Source organism: Littorina saxatilis, linkage group LG12 (genome assembly GCF_037325665.1).
Source record: "Littorina saxatilis isolate snail1 linkage group LG12, US_GU_Lsax_2.0, whole genome shotgun sequence".
NCBI lineage: Eukaryota > Metazoa > Mollusca > Gastropoda > Littorinimorpha > Littorinidae > Littorina > Littorina saxatilis.
Genome location: NC_090256.1, coordinates 57,678,261 through 57,695,323, shown reverse-complemented (window position 1 = coordinate 57,695,323; position 17,063 = coordinate 57,678,261). Strand labels below are relative to the sequence as shown.

The 17,063-nt window shown below is 46.2% G+C and overlaps 2 protein-coding genes across 3 annotated transcripts in view; one reads left to right on the top strand and one right to left on the bottom strand.

Annotated features, from left to right (window-relative positions):
* LOC138982361 (S-acyl fatty acid synthase thioesterase, medium chain-like) overlaps positions 1-17,063 on the top strand; it is a 36,955-nt gene that overhangs the window by 15,853 nt on the left and 4,039 nt on the right. For both annotated transcript variants that reach the window (XM_070355615.1, XM_070355614.1), the window contains exons 5-6: positions 14,052-14,130; positions 14,998-15,091. In XM_070355615.1, the coding sequence (XP_070211716.1) occupies positions 14,052-14,130; positions 14,998-15,091 (173 nt within the window). The remainder of the gene's footprint in view (positions 1-14,051; positions 14,131-14,997; positions 15,092-17,063) is intronic.
* LOC138982359 (uncharacterized) lies at positions 9,836-10,774 on the bottom strand. Its single transcript, XM_070355610.1, has one exon. The coding sequence runs from the start codon at positions 10,727-10,729 to the stop codon at positions 9,956-9,958; it is 774 nt and encodes a 257-aa protein (XP_070211711.1). The 5' UTR covers positions 10,730-10,774; the 3' UTR covers positions 9,836-9,955.

The window sequence follows — 17,063 nt, the reverse complement described above, 5'->3', positions numbered from 1 at the left end:
TAGAGGACGTGCAGAGAAGGGCTACCAAACTGATATCGGCTCTCAGTGAGAAAACTTACCCAGAACGACTAGCTATACTCAAACTACCCAGTATCGAACACAGGCGTCTCCGAGGTGACATGATCGACCTCTACAAGTATATGCATGGGATCTACGACACAGGCAACCCGAATTTTCAGCTGGCCGAAACCAAAGACACTAGAGGAAACAGCCTCAAGTTGTATAAACCATTTTGTAGGCTGAACGTTCGGAGCTGCTTCTTCGCAGAAAGGGTGATTCCTCACTGGAACAGTCTGCCAGAAACAGTTGTGACAGCACCATCAGTGAACAGTTTCAAAGGAAGGCTGGACAATTTCTGGGCAGACAGACCAGAGAAATTCTCGCCAACGTGCTACCAATAACCGCCCGCGCATGCCACCAAAAAAGTGTTATTGGAGTACTATTCGACAGGATCGATGAACAGGCCTAAGGCCTTAAACATCGCAAGTTCAAGTTCAAGTTCAAGTTCAAGAAGTTCACTTGAAGAAGCTGAACTCGCTCCAGCGTAGAGCTGCTAAACTAGTTCTACCCAGTCCATCTCTTTCTACAAAGGAAAAGATGAAAAGTATTGGGATGTTAAGCTTAAAAAAGCAGCTTTTGTATAATAAATGTTCATTTATGTATAAAGTCGTCTATAAGGACGCCCCAACATATCTTATACAACTCTTCAATTCATCTCCGTCATATTATTCAAACACTCGAAATAACCTTGCCTTGTCAAGGCCCCGCATCGATTTGTTTAAAACTAGTTTTTCTTATTCTGGTGCGTTCCTTTGGAATTCACTACCTGTAAATATCAATTAAATTACATATCTTACCCAACTCACATATAGCAATTAACCCATAGTTCAGTGCTGATACCGCTGTACGCGTCCCCTTGGTAACAAGGAAGACGCCTCTAAAAAAGAGTGACCCGAGACCTGTAAGGGTGTCCAGGCCAGCCCGAAAGCGAGGCTGCCTTCTGTATGCGCGCGCATACGTCACCATATCCTCTTTCTACTCTCAGCGCTCAGTTGAACTGGTCGCATGTTGTACGCTCCGGCTGTTTTCAGCCTACTTTCTTGGTCTTCCCGACCGGTTTTGTGTTCCTCTTGGTTTCTTCTTGTCTCCGGACTTCGCATCGTTGTTGAGGTGAGATCTTTCCATGTATTACCTTGATTTTGGCGGCATTGTTGGCTTCGTTTTGGACTTGCAAAATTTTTCTCAAAATTGTTTGTGAGTTCTTTTTGTCATGGCCGACAATGCGAACGGGAAGAGGTCAACGCCTAAGCAGGTAGCTGCTTTGCCCTCTCCTAAAAGTTCTAGTAAATCTAAAGCGCCCGGCCAAGCGTCCGTGTCTCTGTTGGATACGGAATCTAAGAAATGTATTGATGTTGTTGTTTACTTGCCCGGAACTTCCAGTTTGTTGGCTAAGCCGACGGATAAGTCCGTGCTCGGTGATAAGCATGTGTAGGGGATGCCTCGCCTGTAGTTACTGGGCTTGCGTCCGCAGACGTGGCCTCTTTGCTTTTGTCTTTAAGCTCACAGGTGTCTGCTTTGGCGGCCGGAATGTCGTCAACAAAGGCAGAGCTACGTGCACTTCCGGCCGGGGTTGCGGATGCTTCGTCGCTGGCCAGTGTTCGTTCGTCCCCTTCTGCTACTGTTTCGAGGGCGGATGTGCATGCCTCTCAGGGTGGGAGCTCACGGTTTCCGGCGTCTGGTGGTTCACCTTCCGGTGTTCCGTCTTCCGCACAAGGTATGTGGACTACACGAGTAGCTGGGTCCTCCAGCAAAAGTGTAGAGCGTTGTCTTGAGAAAGTAGCCTCTGGTGAAAGCCCAGGCGAAAGTTCCAACCCATCTGCTGACATCAGCCGCTTAGTCGGTTCGTCAGTGGGTGCTAGGGGCCCTGACAAGCGAACAGAAGTTCCTATGCTTCCCGCCACGTCAGTAGACAGTGGCCAGGTTGAAAGGCTTCTGCTTCCGCCCAGGGGGCAGAAAGCTGGTGGAAGTAGGGCTGGTTCCGGGCTTGACTCTGTTAGTCAGTACGGTGACCAGCTTCCGGAGTGCACGGAAGAGCACGACGGCTACCTGGATGATGGTGCCGCCTATCGGGCTAAAGGTACTGGATTCTTTTGCCGCGAAGGCTGTCAGATGCGGTGGCTTTGGCAGCTGGGGTGGCTTCAAGATACAACAGGATCTTTCGGTGCATTTCTATGCATCCGGTTGGTTCTGTTGCTTACCAATCCACGGCTGGTTCCGCTTCCGCTTTTGCGGCCGTGTGTTCCGGTTACAGGATGGTATAGCCTTCTACCGTTAACACTTTGGTGTTGGTAGTCGGCACTCATCAGCCTTCGGCTTCCGGGTCCGCTTTTGCGTTTCCTCTGCTGCTATACAGGCTGCATCCATTTCCTCTTCCAGTTTTTAGCTGGCATGAGGCAGGTGGATGGAGGATCCGTTCACGGAGTTCCGGTTTTGGGGAATTTTTCCAATCCTTTCCCGGTTTTTGGCAAGTGTGGCCGCATCGGGATTGGTTTCTGGTTCTCATCCTTTCGATGATCGTTAGGATACTACTGAACATGATGATGAGGATTTCAGCGTAGCTGCGATCTTTGTTATCACTTACAGCAGAAGTTACTACACGCTATTTCCCTGAAGGGTTAGCGGTAGCATCGTCATCTGCCGTTTCTCCTCCATCTTTTTTGGGATCTATCCCAAACGATGTTTTTGCCCCACTTCGGCCTTTGTTGACATCTCATGGGGAAGCTCCTACTTCAGCTTTGCCACTGTTTGTATCATTTTCAGCTGAGTTGAGCCTTCTAAGGAAAATCTTTGAATGTTATGTTCTTAGATCCTCTGTCGGGGTCGTGGACTTGCGGAGGGTTTCAAATTTGAATCTCCTTTGTCACCACTCTTTTTGTAGGCAACGCTCGGCTAAGCACCTGAGGTGGTGGTGTGCAAGTAGCGCGTCACTCGCTGAGCGCTATCCCTAGGCTTCGGTTAACTCCAAGCCTGAGAACTTAGTTTTTCTTTTGTTCTTTATACGGAACCGCCCCCGGGTACCCCGGAGTTGGCGAACATCCATCTGGATGTGATAGCAAGGAGAAACTGTCCGTTTGTTAGGACAAGGATCTCCTGGCTGTGGTAGATTGTGTCCGCACTTTCTTTACGAATATCGCCTTTGAACAAGACTTGCTTTTGTTCTCTCTCTTGTGCGGTTACGTCCTAACTGGATATCTTGGTGTCCCGACAGGACTCAGATACATAATATGTAGCTTCGCTGTTCGCCTGTCTCTTTCTAAAAGAATTGTTCTTTTGTTGAGACTTTCTTTTCTTCTTTGCTTGAAGGTTCTCTTTGCGAGTCCGCTTCTATGTACGCGGATTCTTCCCTAACAAAGGGAAGCTCACTGCAAAAGGAAAGCGCCGGCAGGCTTTGGCTTTTGCTCTTTTTCAAAGGAAAGCTTCAGGCTCGCCTTTCTTGACTTTAGCTTTTGTCTCCATACCCTCGCTTTCGCGTCATGGCTCTGTGTCAAATATCCACCGCTCTTCCCCTGGGGCAGGTTGCAGTGGGTGTTGCTGGGCACACAAAGCACGCTTTCTCTTACACTTTCGGCAGTTATGTCAACTGAAAGTTAGTGATCGGCATCTCTATTCTTTTCGCCTTTGTGTTTACTACAATGGCTAGTCCGTTTTTGGAGGGAGTCATTGGTGCCTCCCTTTTGGGTCTCTTACAGGGATCGTTTGGTTGCTACTTCCTCATTTTGTTTCACAAAATAGTTCGGAAGTGGCTATTTATTTAATTGATTTCAGAGCTTCAGGGTTCTGATTTAGTTTCTAAGTCAATCGATTGTTTGGCCGTTTTTGATCTCTTTGAGGAGATTGTGCAAGCGGCTTTTTTAGAAGTCCTTTACTTCACGTGAGACGTGGAGTGCAGGGCTGGAACATTTTTTACGTTCAAGGCAGCTCAGCTTTGATATGGTCCTTTGTGGTCGGCTGAGTGTTAAGCAATCGGACAAAGGGCTGGAACATATGTTGTTTCAAACAGACGACAACACAGTGGTGCTTTTCTCATCAAGAAAAGGAGGGTTTTTTATCACTCCTTATCGCTTCCGCATGGATCATGAGAGGTTCTTTTGTGGTTTTACCTTCACGAGATCTTTTTAGCAGCGAAGTACCTTCATGGGAGGTTCAAGGACTTAGCGGACTCGCTAAGTCTGTCGGTCAAAAATGTCCACTTGGAGTGGACTCTATCTCACCACGCGCTTCTGCTTCTTTGGGTGAATGAGAGAAGCCGCTGATAGAAGCTTTTGCCTTTTGGTACTATCGCCTTTTGCTTATGTTCGGCTCCTTGTTTCCGGATCCTAGAGCATGGAAGGTCAATACATTTGACTTTACTTTGAGCGGCCCGCCGGTCTCTCAGTATGGGCCCGTTCAATCTTGGTGGCCAGACCTCGTAAGGCTGGCAAAAGGGCACCGTTTTTTCTCACACTTGAATCACAGGGGTGTCTACTGTGAGGGTATTTTTGAGATGCTCATGGGCGTTTGCCTCAACTCTGGACTTAGCTCAGAGTTCTTATAGGGGTTTAGCGTCTTCGTTTTCTTGTCACGGTGACTGGCTTGGAACAAAGGGCGTATGTTTTAACGGAAAGAACTCCTCCTCTCTTTGTTCGATGCAGGTGGCGATCCACCTTTTCTGGCTTTCCGATTCTTCTCCCACGTTTTGTGTTTAGACATTATGTGGTATCAGTTACACTGAAACAGCTCAGTGCAAATTTTCTCGTGGTGGCTTTTTAACCAGCACGTTTAAGAGAGCCTGCATTAGGCTGACTGAAAGCTAATCCCCAGTCCTTGGGCTTTGCTCCTAGTTTTGGAGCTATTGAGATTGGATTCTTTGGCTTTTTTTTTTTTTTATTTTTTTTTTTTACCCCTTACACCTGTTTCTTGTCCCGATGTGCTCTCTCACCGCACCCGACCCTGCACTCACTGCTCCATCCACATCTGAATTTCGTTCCGCTGCCAGACTTGCCGATTTTACAGACGCTCCAGGGAGGGATGTCGGGTCGTTGCGGTAGGCTACCCTCGGAAGATGACACTGCACTTCTGCTGAGTCACTTCGACGGTGTTCAGTAGTGGGTCTGTCCCGAGCTAACGGACGCAGCCCACTACCTACTATGCCCCCTACTAACGACATTGACTGCTAAGTCGCGGAGCCAGACTGAGTGAGGGTCCCCTCCAGAGAGCAGACAGCCACCACGTCCCTCCGTCGACCCCCCAGAACGTCACACGTTGAAGACTGACAGCAGAAGTACTTTTCAGGGAAGGATGGAACAGGAACACTGAGACCAAGGTCACCATGAGAGCTCCGGGCATGAAGGGCCACAAGAGCAAGGACAATTTATAATTTTTGGATGATTAATGAGATGAGGATGATTATAATGATGATGCTATGGATTTCCAATTTTGGTTTGAGACTACGTGACAGGGCAGCACTCTACGCTTACTGTCATAATATATCCTGGTGTCAACCAGGCCCGAGAACTGCCGCACCTGCGGTGTTGGTCAGGTAAACAGAACCTGAGCACCCTCAAAGTCGCATTCGTTAAGTGAATGACACTCGGCTGTGTGATTCCAGCCTTCCCATAGGAACCATAGCACTTCCACTCTGGGTAGGAGCCGACCGTAGCCCGAAAAACCCACATGACCCTGATGGGATTCGAACCCACGACCTCCCGGCCCACAGTCCGATGCGCTAACCACTGCGCTACGGGGGCCGGTATTCTTTGGCTTTTAACAAAACTAGCCTTGCTGATCATCACGGAAAGCGGCCATGGTTACTCTAGTAGCTTCTGTGAGAAGTGGGAGTAAGTGTATTTTCTGGCTAGGTTTGCTATAAACAGCTTTTTGGAGAAAGACTGATCTATGGCATTTAGGTTTCTTTAAAAATTTCTGTCAAATAAGCAGAAACTGGAGAAACCAACTTCGATTCACAGTTCAAACCTTTTAGCAATAATCTGGCTCCTCTAGAGCCAATTGAACATTTCGAGTTTCGAAGATTTTTCTGACTCGCGCTGATCTTTTCAGATCATTGAATCTAACGGCTCTTGGTCTTATCTATCAACTCCGTCGCGTTTTATGACCATACAAAACAGACACCTCCACACATAACAATACAGTGACTGAAACAGCCAAGCTTCACAAGGAGAATTAGGTTCTTCATTATTTATTTACAACAATTTCGGTTATGGCATGTATCTTGTAGTACGGGCACTGGTTGGGAAGTAAGGCATGGTTAGGTGAAGATGACACCAATCAGACAAAATATCAATTTTTTCCCGACCCCCCCAGTCTGCCAGCTAAGCGTGACCAGAAACCTTTATTATGGTGGCTTTACTTTGACTGAACAGAATCCACTGCTCACACCGCGGTACCCACAGTATCTTACTGCCCTCGCGGCTGTCCTACCACCCAGGCCTCCATCCGTCACTCACTGCTTTACATCTACTGACAAACTGGAGGCACTGGACCACTGAACCAGGCCACTTTTGTGGTTTGTATTGGGCTCAACCATGGTCCAGGGGGCTAGACAAGCTTAATAAGCTCCAAAATTTACAAAATATAACTACCAATAAAAATGTTCCCCATTGGGAACCACATCTTCACCATAACCATGCCTAACTTCAGCCAACCGTACCAAAAACAAAGCAACAACAACAAAGAAAAAATACATATGCGCCGGTTAGAATTAAGCTGAATGATGGGCAAAATTGCAAGCTATACATACACACATATATACACAAGTTAGGATGCAGCTGAATGATGGACTAGAAATTCTGATCAAAACATACACACACCAGGTAGAACCAGAAGTGAGCGTAATCATGGACAAGGGACTCCGATGTACTTGACTCAATAAAAATTGAAGTGATGAAATGACAATACTGCAATTGCAAAGAACATCCTAGACAATTCTAGTTCTCCCACAAGTGAAGGATAACTGGTGACCACTAAAATTCCGTTAAGTGAACAAGCTGCCCGGATGTCAAGCCTATCGGAAGCAGGAAGGGGATGGTGGGTGGAAAAACTAAACAAACTTACTGGGCCAAATAAAGGTGAGTAGCGAACCTGCATAGCCTATGCTTAGAAAAACTTCACAAGATTTTCAAAACATGATGAATAGAACCAAGTTGACCAAATGCCAAGTCGGCAAGGCAGGATGTGAACATTTTTAGATCAAACAATCGCCAACTAAACTTCAGGCTTCCCCAGGCCTCATAAACAATTGCTTAGAGTCTATAATTACCACATATTCAAAATTAGAACAATGCAAAACCCAAACCGTTCAGAAAAAGGACTTGTTTCTTGAAAACGCTGGGGATACTTGGAGAGTGACTTGCTGCTAGCGATGATAGCCTGGCGTCTGATACGGGTCTTAAGATGCCAGACTCAACCAAATAAGAATCGGACTGGATGAGGCGCCACAATTAGTCTTGGAGTGACCATTGTTACTTGAGCATCCGGGCTACTTAGACACACTGGCGAGAGGCTAAACCAAATAAAGATTGACCCATATATGGAGCACTAATCGTCTGCTCGAGAATCGCCTCCACTCTACTCGAGACAACTGTGTCTGCCTTGAAGTTCATAACAGCATTTAAGCAGAAGCTGAAATGTTTTTATGACCATACAAAACAGACACCTCCACACATAACAATACAGTGACTGAAACAGCCAAGCTTCACAAGGAGAATTAGGTTCTTCATTATTTATTTACAACAATTTCGGTTATGGCATGTATCTTGTAGTACGGGCACTGGTTGGGAAGTAAGGCATGGTTAGGTGAAGATGACACCAATCAGACAAAATATCAATTTTTTCCCGACCCCCCCAGTCTGCCAGCTAAGCGTGACCAGAAACCTTTATTATGGTGGCTTTACTTTGACTGAACAGAATCCACTGCTCACACCGCGGTACCCACAGTATCTTACTGCCCTCGCGGCTGTCCTACCACCCAGGCCTCCATCCGTCACTCACTGCTTTACATCTACTGACAAACTGGAGGCACTGGACCACTGAACCAGGCCACTTTTGTGGTTTGTATTGGGCTCAACCATGGTCCAGGGGGCTAGACAAGCTTAATAAGCTCCAACATTTACAAAATATAACTACCAATAAAAATGTTCCCCATTGGAAACCACATCTTCACCATAACCATGCCTAACTTCAGCCACAAACCAGCTGGCCTACCAGCAGGTTCCCCAAACCGGTGACCCCAAAATTATATTCGTAAGGCTCTCTTCCAGACTCCATACCAACAGACAGGTGCCCCAGCTTCTGAGGTGTACACCATCAGCACCCAGACACGTGTCATCAGCAACAATGTGGGGGTGTTTAATAAACCACCCCCGCTCCCCTGCCACCAGGTGCCTGGCCCTGCGCGTGCCGCGCTTTCTGGCGCGTTCTGCCCCTGCTGGGTCTACTGAATAGCGCCAGGTGCGCCGCGGCAGCATGTCTGACCAGACGACCCGAGTGGTGGGGTACCTAGCCCCGATATAAGCGAGCCACAACTGGAGCTCCTGGGCCCATTCAACCGTGTTGAGCCTACCTATGTCGTTGGCTCCTACATGCAGGACCAGGTAGGCTGGGGGTGGTCCCACAATTGCAGACTCCAACAGCGTGCGCAGGCCGGAGAATTGTAGGCCCGACTGGCCGGCGAAGCGCACCGGCAGGGGAAGTCGCAGCGTGCGTCCCCACTGCACCAGGTCCCGCTCCAGTCTACGCACAATGCTGGACCCCAGGATTAAGACCTCTGTAATATATAAACCCGTCATTAGTGTCAAGAAAATGATTAAAATGATTAAGCTAAGGTTATACAACATTTACAAGCTTTAAATCTCCTACTGGTTGAGGCGCACACCATCAACCGCTGCATTCTGTACACTTGCATCCAAAGAAAAAGAAAATGTTAATCAAATTAAACATGATTTAACTCCACCCCGGCTGTTGAGGTGCACACCATCATCAGCGGGACCAACACACGTACCCCCGCTCCCTTACGAACTAGGACATCGCACGTATGATTTAACAACTGCAGATCTCCAGCGGCCTAGCCTCATGATAGTGTTTAAAGGGGCTCCGTTGATAGCAGCAGTAGTTGCAGCCCCAATCCGAAAGGAATGGGACGTGAATTTATCCGCTGACCAACCCAGGGTATTTGCACCTTTTTTCAGGACAGCCTGAAACTGGTAACTGGACAGGGGCTTACCATTAAAATGTATGAACAGTGCGCCTGTGACAGCGGGACGGACTAACAGGTAAGCCCGCAGATTTGCCACTGGGCAAACCTCAGGGTGGCTCAGTACTTTCTTGATTTTTACGACGCCACCTCTGCCCTCTTGGTCGGTTTTCGTGGCACCGACTGTCACAAGCAAGTCTTCATTGATGCGTATGGAATCATTCTGTAGGCCCGACCTGCCCCCAGGCAATGACTGGTCCTGGCCCACGATCTCGCTAACACGAAACAGACCAAAAAATGCCAGTGTGAAAACAGCCGCGAATAACCTTCTTTCAAAAGCGTTGGTGCAGACTGTATGGAGGACACCTATCAACTGCTGCAGCCTGTCAAACGTTATGGGGAGCCTGCTGTCCTGGCGCTTATTCGTTCGTGCTAGGCCTTGGAACATTTTTCGCAAAAGGAAGTTGTCGGTGGGGTCAACCCACCCATTCAGCTTGTGCTTACAGCTTATCCCTGCAATGTAAGCTCTGATAGTTGCTGGTGCCTTCCCTGCAAGTGACAGATGTGCTGCAAAGTGAATAACATGTTGCTGACAAGTCGGCCACTCCAGGGGTACCCCATGGGTGGACCTGAATTTTTCAAATAGGTGTACGCCCTGTCGGTACGCTACCTGCGTTGATGGCGCGAAAGCGGCCGAGACCAGACGCTTTACTTCACTTGAAGTAGCCTCAGTAGCGACTGTGGCACCGCTGTGGCATGCTCGTCTGCCTCTGGGACCAGGCTCCTGAATTTCGCCCACTGAAAACGGGACAAGGCATCAGCCACACAGTTTTTGTGGCCAGGAATATGTTTCGCCCTGAAAAGAATGTTGTGGTTAAGGCAAGACAATACAAGTGATCGGACGAGGTGCATCAATGGCTCTGATCGGCAGGTTTGTTTGTTAATGACATGCACCGCAGCCAGGTTATCGCAGTGGAACATCACCTTTTTATTGCTGAACTTCTTCCCCCAGATTTCAACTGCCAGTGCAATCGGGAACAGTTCTTTAAAAGTTATATCTGGGGAGTTGTCTTGCCAGTGCGCAGGCCAGGTACCAGAAGCCCAACTGTTTTGGAAGAAGGCTCCAAAGCCCACCGACCCGGCCGAGTCCGTGTACAAATGGAGTGAATCGTTATCTTCCCATGACTGCTCGAACATGAAGCTGGCACCATTGTACGTTTTCAGGAAGGAATCCCAAACCCTTAAATCTTCTTTCATTGCCTCTGTAATCCTAATCCTGTGGTTGGGTTTTCTCGCCCCCCTTGTCGCGTCGATAAGACGCCTGCAAAAGGCTCGCCCTGGAATGACTGCTCTACAAGCAAAGTTCAGACTCCCGATCAAGGACTGAAGTTCTTTTAACGTGGATTTGTTCTTCCCATCGATAAAGCTGGCTATAACTGCTTGTAATGCTGACCGTTTGTCTTCTGGGAGTCGGACCTCCATTGCTATGGTATCGACAATGAGACCCAAGAATTTAATTGAAGTTGAGGGGCCTTCTACTTTTTCCGGAGCTACTGGAGCTCTTCGAATGTTTCAAGTATGCTGGCCAGGATGCGCTGTGCTTCCACCCCTGAAGCTCCACCCCCACAAAAATCATCTAAGTAATGTATGATATCCTCCGAATGACTTGCAGTGCGGACACACCACTCTAAGAAAGTGCTAAACTTTTCAAACAGAGCGCACGAGATGGAACAACCGAAAGGCAGGGCCTTGTCCACAAAGAATTTACCATCAACTTGCATACCCAATAGGCAAAAATCATCTGGATGAATCGGCAACAGTCTAAAAGCGGATCTGATGTCTACCTTTATCAAGTGCGCTCCCTGCCCTATTCTTCTCACCATGTACGTGACTGCATCGAAACTGGTGTACTGCACCGAGCTCAACTCTGCTGGAATGCCTCCATTTATCGAATCTACGTCAGGATGTGACAGATCAAAAATTAGTCTGAACTCGCCAGGGGTTGATTTTTCCACCAAGCCGATAGGGGAGATTATCAGGTTTTCCATAGGGGTGCTGCTAAAAGGGCCGGCCACCCGAGATAGGCTTACCTCCACCATCAGTTTATCCCAAACAATCTGTCGCTGCCGCCTAGCAGAACTATGGTTTCGTGCAGTTCTTCCCTCCCTTTTCCCTTCGTATGGAATTCTAAAACCCTGTGTAAACCCATCTGCCAGTTCCTGTGCTAACTGTGGGTGTGGGTACTGCTTCAGCCAACGGATTAAGTCTGCAATGGAAATAGGGGACAACGCAAGTGTGGACAATGGGCAAAAAATTATTCTCGTGGGGGTGTCAACCACCTCACTGCTGGCTTCCACTGCTTCCAAAACGAAAGGACTGGTTAGGATGTGTGGCTGTCGAGCCAGCTTGTTCTCCCGCGGGCTGTGGTGGCTTGGTCTTCCGGCAAGTCAGGATGCCGTGAGATGCTCCTCCACAGCCAGCGCATTTGTGTTCATATCTGCACCCCTCCCTGGTGCATCCACTGGGCTTGTTAAAGTGGAAACAGACCTTTGACTGTTCTGTCTTTGTTGCACTTCGGCCTTTGGGTTTAAGTGGCACCTGTTGGAGGACAGTTGGCCGAGAAAAAATTTGAAGCCAGAGTTGTGTGTCAATCATGCCCCAAGGCCTGGATGGTTCCGCCTCCTTCCGAGACCGGAATTGCTGGTCATACATGGACCAGCCGCTGCCGGGGTTATCCCGGGCTGCGTTTCTGATGAGGTCCATGTAAGCCAGCATGCACCTTCATGTAAACCGACATAAATACAAGAAAAGCGGAAGACCACTGTTCAATGCTCAGCTCGGCTTTCGCTCTGCGCTCGACCTTAGGCACCAGCCTGCCTTGCTCGTCAATTGAGAAGGACGCGACTTGCCCCTCCTCCGGCCTTTCAGTGAAGGATTTGGCCAGAAGTGAGCCTGAACAATCTTCTCCTCGCATTCGTTTTCCTCCCTTGAGCGATATACTCGCTCCTGGAGATCCTAATCTGTCAAATTGCCCTGTCAGGGTTTTAGGCAGCTACCTATCTAGGTCTTCACTGGTTCACTCAGAAACTCAAAAGGTATTGTTCATATCCCTCAACACGGTGTGTGGGGAGGATATCTTGAAGGTTACCTTGACTAAGTGGGTGTCAATGACCATTAAGCAAGCCTACGCATGGTGGCAGAGCCAGTCAGGCGATGTCAGGGCGGTTTTTCCGCTCACAACAGCCAGGACTCGTGAAGCTAGAGCTTGGGCGTCTTCTTTGGCTGTGCTTCTCTAGGGCTCCTTTCAGAGGTCCTTGTGGCGGCTTATTGGAAATCTGAAGTTGTTTTCATCAATTTCTACTTGAGAGAGGTTGCTGCAAGGCGGCAAGATGGCAGTTCGGTTCTGCCGGCTCTTGTGGGTGCAGGGCAGGTTCTGCGGTCTTAAGTTGGTGAGTACCCTCCTCCTATAGTAGCAATCTGCTATATGTGAGTTGGGTAAGATATGTAATTTAATCAAAAATTTTAGTAATAAATTTTCATTTGATTAATATACTTACCCAACTCACATCGTTTATTCCCTCCCGCCTCCCCGCTGTGGGGGGTATTTGGGTCTAAAAAAGAAGTGAGTTGGGCTTCGTGTAGAATGAGGATATGGTGACGTATGTGCGCGCATACAGAAGGCAGCCTCGCTTTCGGGCTGGCCTGGACACCCTTACGGGTCTCGGGTCACTCTTTTTTAGAGGCGTCTTCCTTGTTACCAAGGGGACGCGTACAGCGGTATCAGCACTGAACTATGGGTTAATTGCTATATGTGAGTTGGGTAAGTATATTAATCAAATGAAAATTTATTACTAAAATTTTTGATTAAATTACATATCTTACCCAGTCGAGGCTAAATTGTGACCACCATCCCCACCTACCCCCCTCCCCTCCCCCAACCTCAGTTACCCCCCCCCCCCCCCTTCCATATCCCCCCTGTCTTTTCAACAACCCACCCTACTGTCTATGTCTGTGTCTTGTCTAGGTATGTACGTGTGTATGCGCTTTGTTGATAAACTCGGTGTATTATGTATGTTATGCTGTGTTTATGTGTATATAAAGGAAATAAAATGTTAAAAATTTTTTTTACAAAAATTAAAAAAATATTTTTGAGTCATGTCTGTCATTATCTTCTTTTAAAAGACAGCTCCGAAAGCACCTCTCTAACGACTAAGTCGGTGTACACTTTGTGCGAGTGTGTGTGAGGATGTGTAAAAGAGAAAGTGTATAGTATGCTTCCATTAACAAGCACACTTTTGAATTTTTAATTTTTATTTTGTTATACCTTTTCCCATTGTTTTTTTTAAATTTTTTTTAATTTTTTTATAAATTCTTCATATTTGTTCTTTGTTTCATGTGTGTATTATAGTAGGGACTAGCTGTAAGAAAGGACCATATGGACCTAATGCTATCATCCTTCGGTAATAAAGTTTTCGAGTTCGAGTTCTCTCTCTCTCTCTCTCTCTCTCTCTCTCTCTCTCTGTAATTCTCTCTCTCTCTCTCTCTCTCTCTCTCTCTCTCTCTCTCTCTCTCTCTCTCTCTCTCTCTCTCTCTCTCTTCAATGGGCGAGGGCCGGATGAAAAGAAGCATGTATACATTGCTTATTCTGTTACCCTCGTAAAATAAATTTCATTTCAATTCAATTCTCTCCCTCTCCTTGTTTGATAAGGAAGAGTAGAGAGAACCGGATGTATTGCAGTTCGTTGGATTGACTGAATGGTTATAATCACGCCTCAGCATTCTTTATGTTTTTTGATTTATCTAGTCAGATAACAGACGGAAGAAAACTACAGACCCTGCAGATGTGACGGATGAAGAATTCCTGAAGCACTTAAAAAAACTGGGTGGGTGTTCTTTGACTTTGATAACTCTTAATAGACGAATTCCGAAAATACCTCTGTCGGGTTTGTATGGGTTGTGAAAGAGTGAATACCCTTGCTGAATAACCTGACAAACATTTGAGGGGCACTGGTACTTCTGCGTTAATCAGTGTGGGCTTTTCAAACATAATGCGCGTAATAAGAGCTATTAAAAAACCACAGTACATGCAGGGAAACGATGCTGGGGCTATATGCGGCTCTATTGCACAACCTATAACATTCTCGTTTCACAGTATCTGCAATAAATTGTTTGTACTCACTCAACTATTCTATCGCTCTTATTGTCTCGACAAAAATGTGCTTTTGACACAGGGACAAAATCTTTGCCGAGACCAGGGCTAAGATGCGCGAAAAAGTTACAACCTCAACAGGAGCCAGCCGCGGGGTCAGATTGGTTGAAACTGAGGTGTGCATGTGTGTGCGATTTCAACCAATCCGGCTCTGTGGCTGGCACCCGTCGGTGTGTAACTTCCTCGTGCAGCTCGGCCCAGCTCAACATGTCTCAGTTTAGCTGTAGTTGTCTTGGTGATGACAGATTTCCGGTTTTCAGGGTCGATCTTTTAGTTTCTGGCTGATGAAAAGGCTAAATGTACGTATTGGTTTGGCTTAACGCGACTTGTTTCTTTCTTCTGTGAACAAAGACTTATGTACCTTGTGACATGCTCACAGACCAGTTCCTTTTAAAGCTCGCAAAGCTTATCCGTATTGATTTTCCAGATATTGTTTCAGTGCATTACCACAAAAGTGGCCTGTTTATTATGTAGAAATACTCACTAATAATAATAATAATAATAATGTAAACAGCCAGATTGATATGTTTGCTTCATTCAGGGGGCATGCCACCAGAAATCTTGGCAAACCAAGAGGTGCTGAGTCTTTTTCTACCAGCTCTGAAGGCTGACTTCACCATAGCCACCAGAATTCAGTGAGTTTATTTGCCGAAATGGCTGCGATCTGCTGGCCGATGTGAATGCGTGATGTACTGTGTAAAAAAATTCCATCTCGCACGGCATTAATAAATCCCTGCGCCTTGAATATGTGCGCGATATAAAGTGCATAAAAAAAATTTTAAAAAAAAATAAATCCCTGCGCTTAGAACTGTACCCACGGAATACGCGCGATATAAGCCTCATATTGATTGATTGATTGACTGTTTTGTTTATATATACCAACACAAGTGAATGAGAACTACAAGTGGATATCACTGTTCATTGGCTCTGTCGCAGCCCATTTTTAACCGCTTGCTTCCCTTTATATAATAAACCATCCATGGATCGTCATCCTCCCGAACAAAATCCTTTGTATGTCATTGAGAATTTAGGATTCTGGGCAGGGAAATCTTTTCATGCAATTACGTCAGCGCCTTTCAGCAATTAGTCAATGCATTTCAGAGCCAGACAACAACATAATGTCGGTCACGCTTGAAATTAATACTACTTGATATTGCTTTCCAAACTTATACGAAGTGAACGGGAGTATAGGGTCAGTTATTAACTTAACTTGCCTTGAACAGTGAGATATAGTACACAAATAGGAACGCAGAGACACGGAAACTCGAGTCGAGTCAATACTGACTCGATCCCCACGCTCGAGAACTCAAGTGTAATATTTGAGGTTAAAATCTCTCACCAAACGTGCGACAGAATAGCTCAGTTGGTAAAGCGCCTGATCGCTTTTCCTTACATTGGTGGTCACGGGTTCAATCCTTATCGATGGCATATTTTTTTTTTAAACTTTTTTTTAATAAATTTTTTGAACTCGTAATTCTTGCATTTTATTCATTCATTCATTCCAAACGTTTTGGATGATCCAATGACTAAAAATAATCGAAAAGTTGCATAATTATTGAGTACTTCCAGCGGACAATTTCACTAGGATTACCCATTCTATTTTTTAGTAACATCGGCTTTTGTAAAATGCCCTATGGGTAACACCGCGACTACATGTAAGAAAACATACAAAACACAAATACGAACGTGGGAAACTCGGATACTGACGAGTCGAAACATGCTCGAGAACCCAAGTGTGAGGTATGTTTGCAGTTCAAATTTCAATTTTCATGCCTGGGTATCGTGCGCCTGGTTGGCAAGGTGGTAGTACGTTTATCCCCAGTGCCGGCGGTCTCGAGTTTGAGTCCCGTACATGGCAAGACTTTCGTAAAACTTTTTTTCTCAATTTTTCTCCTTTTTTTGTGTGCTTCTTTTCTGAACTCTGTGTTCTTGCATTTTATTCTTTTTGATTTTTTCCAAAGGTTTTGAGTCGTGTATTGAAAATCGAATATAGTGCGTAAGTGCCCTTGAACAGCTTTCCCAGAATCCCGTATTCTATTTTTTAGTATGGGATACCCCCAAGAAAAGGTCAAAGGACATATCTATCACCGCGTGTTGACTGATAGTAATGGTAGTTGAGCACTTCTAGTTTGATCCACTTCTGATACCAAGTATATGGTAATGTCTCAAACACAGGTTTTTGGCGCGTGTGTATGTGCATATGTGTGTGTGTGTGTGTGTGTGTATGTGTGTGCATGTGAGCTGTGTACATGTTAAGCAAACACTTGTTTGCATGCTTTCAAATTGTTGTTGTTGCACTTGATATTTTCTTGTTTTCCTTCCTTTTTGTGCAAGTTAGTGTAGTTTAAAACTGTCATAATTAAATGCTCCAAGCAACGTTGGAAGGCCCCAAAACTGCAAGCAAGGAAAACAGCTGAACCTCCCTACTAACTTAACGACACAACAACTCTTGCTTTCAACTTTATACAGCACCCCACACGGAAATGTACAAAATTATTGACAATATCTCATGTACTTTGAAGAGATTTTTGTTTGTTTGTTGTTTATCTTTTTCATTCAGTGCAGTTGATGGCTGATGGCAAGCAGGCGTGGGTGTGTGTGTGTGTG

Excerpts from the sequence above, each read along its gene's own strand:
- LOC138982359 (XM_070355610.1), bottom strand. The coding sequence starts at position 10,729 with ATGGAGGTCCGACTCCCAGAAGACAAACGGTCAGCATTACAAGCAGTT.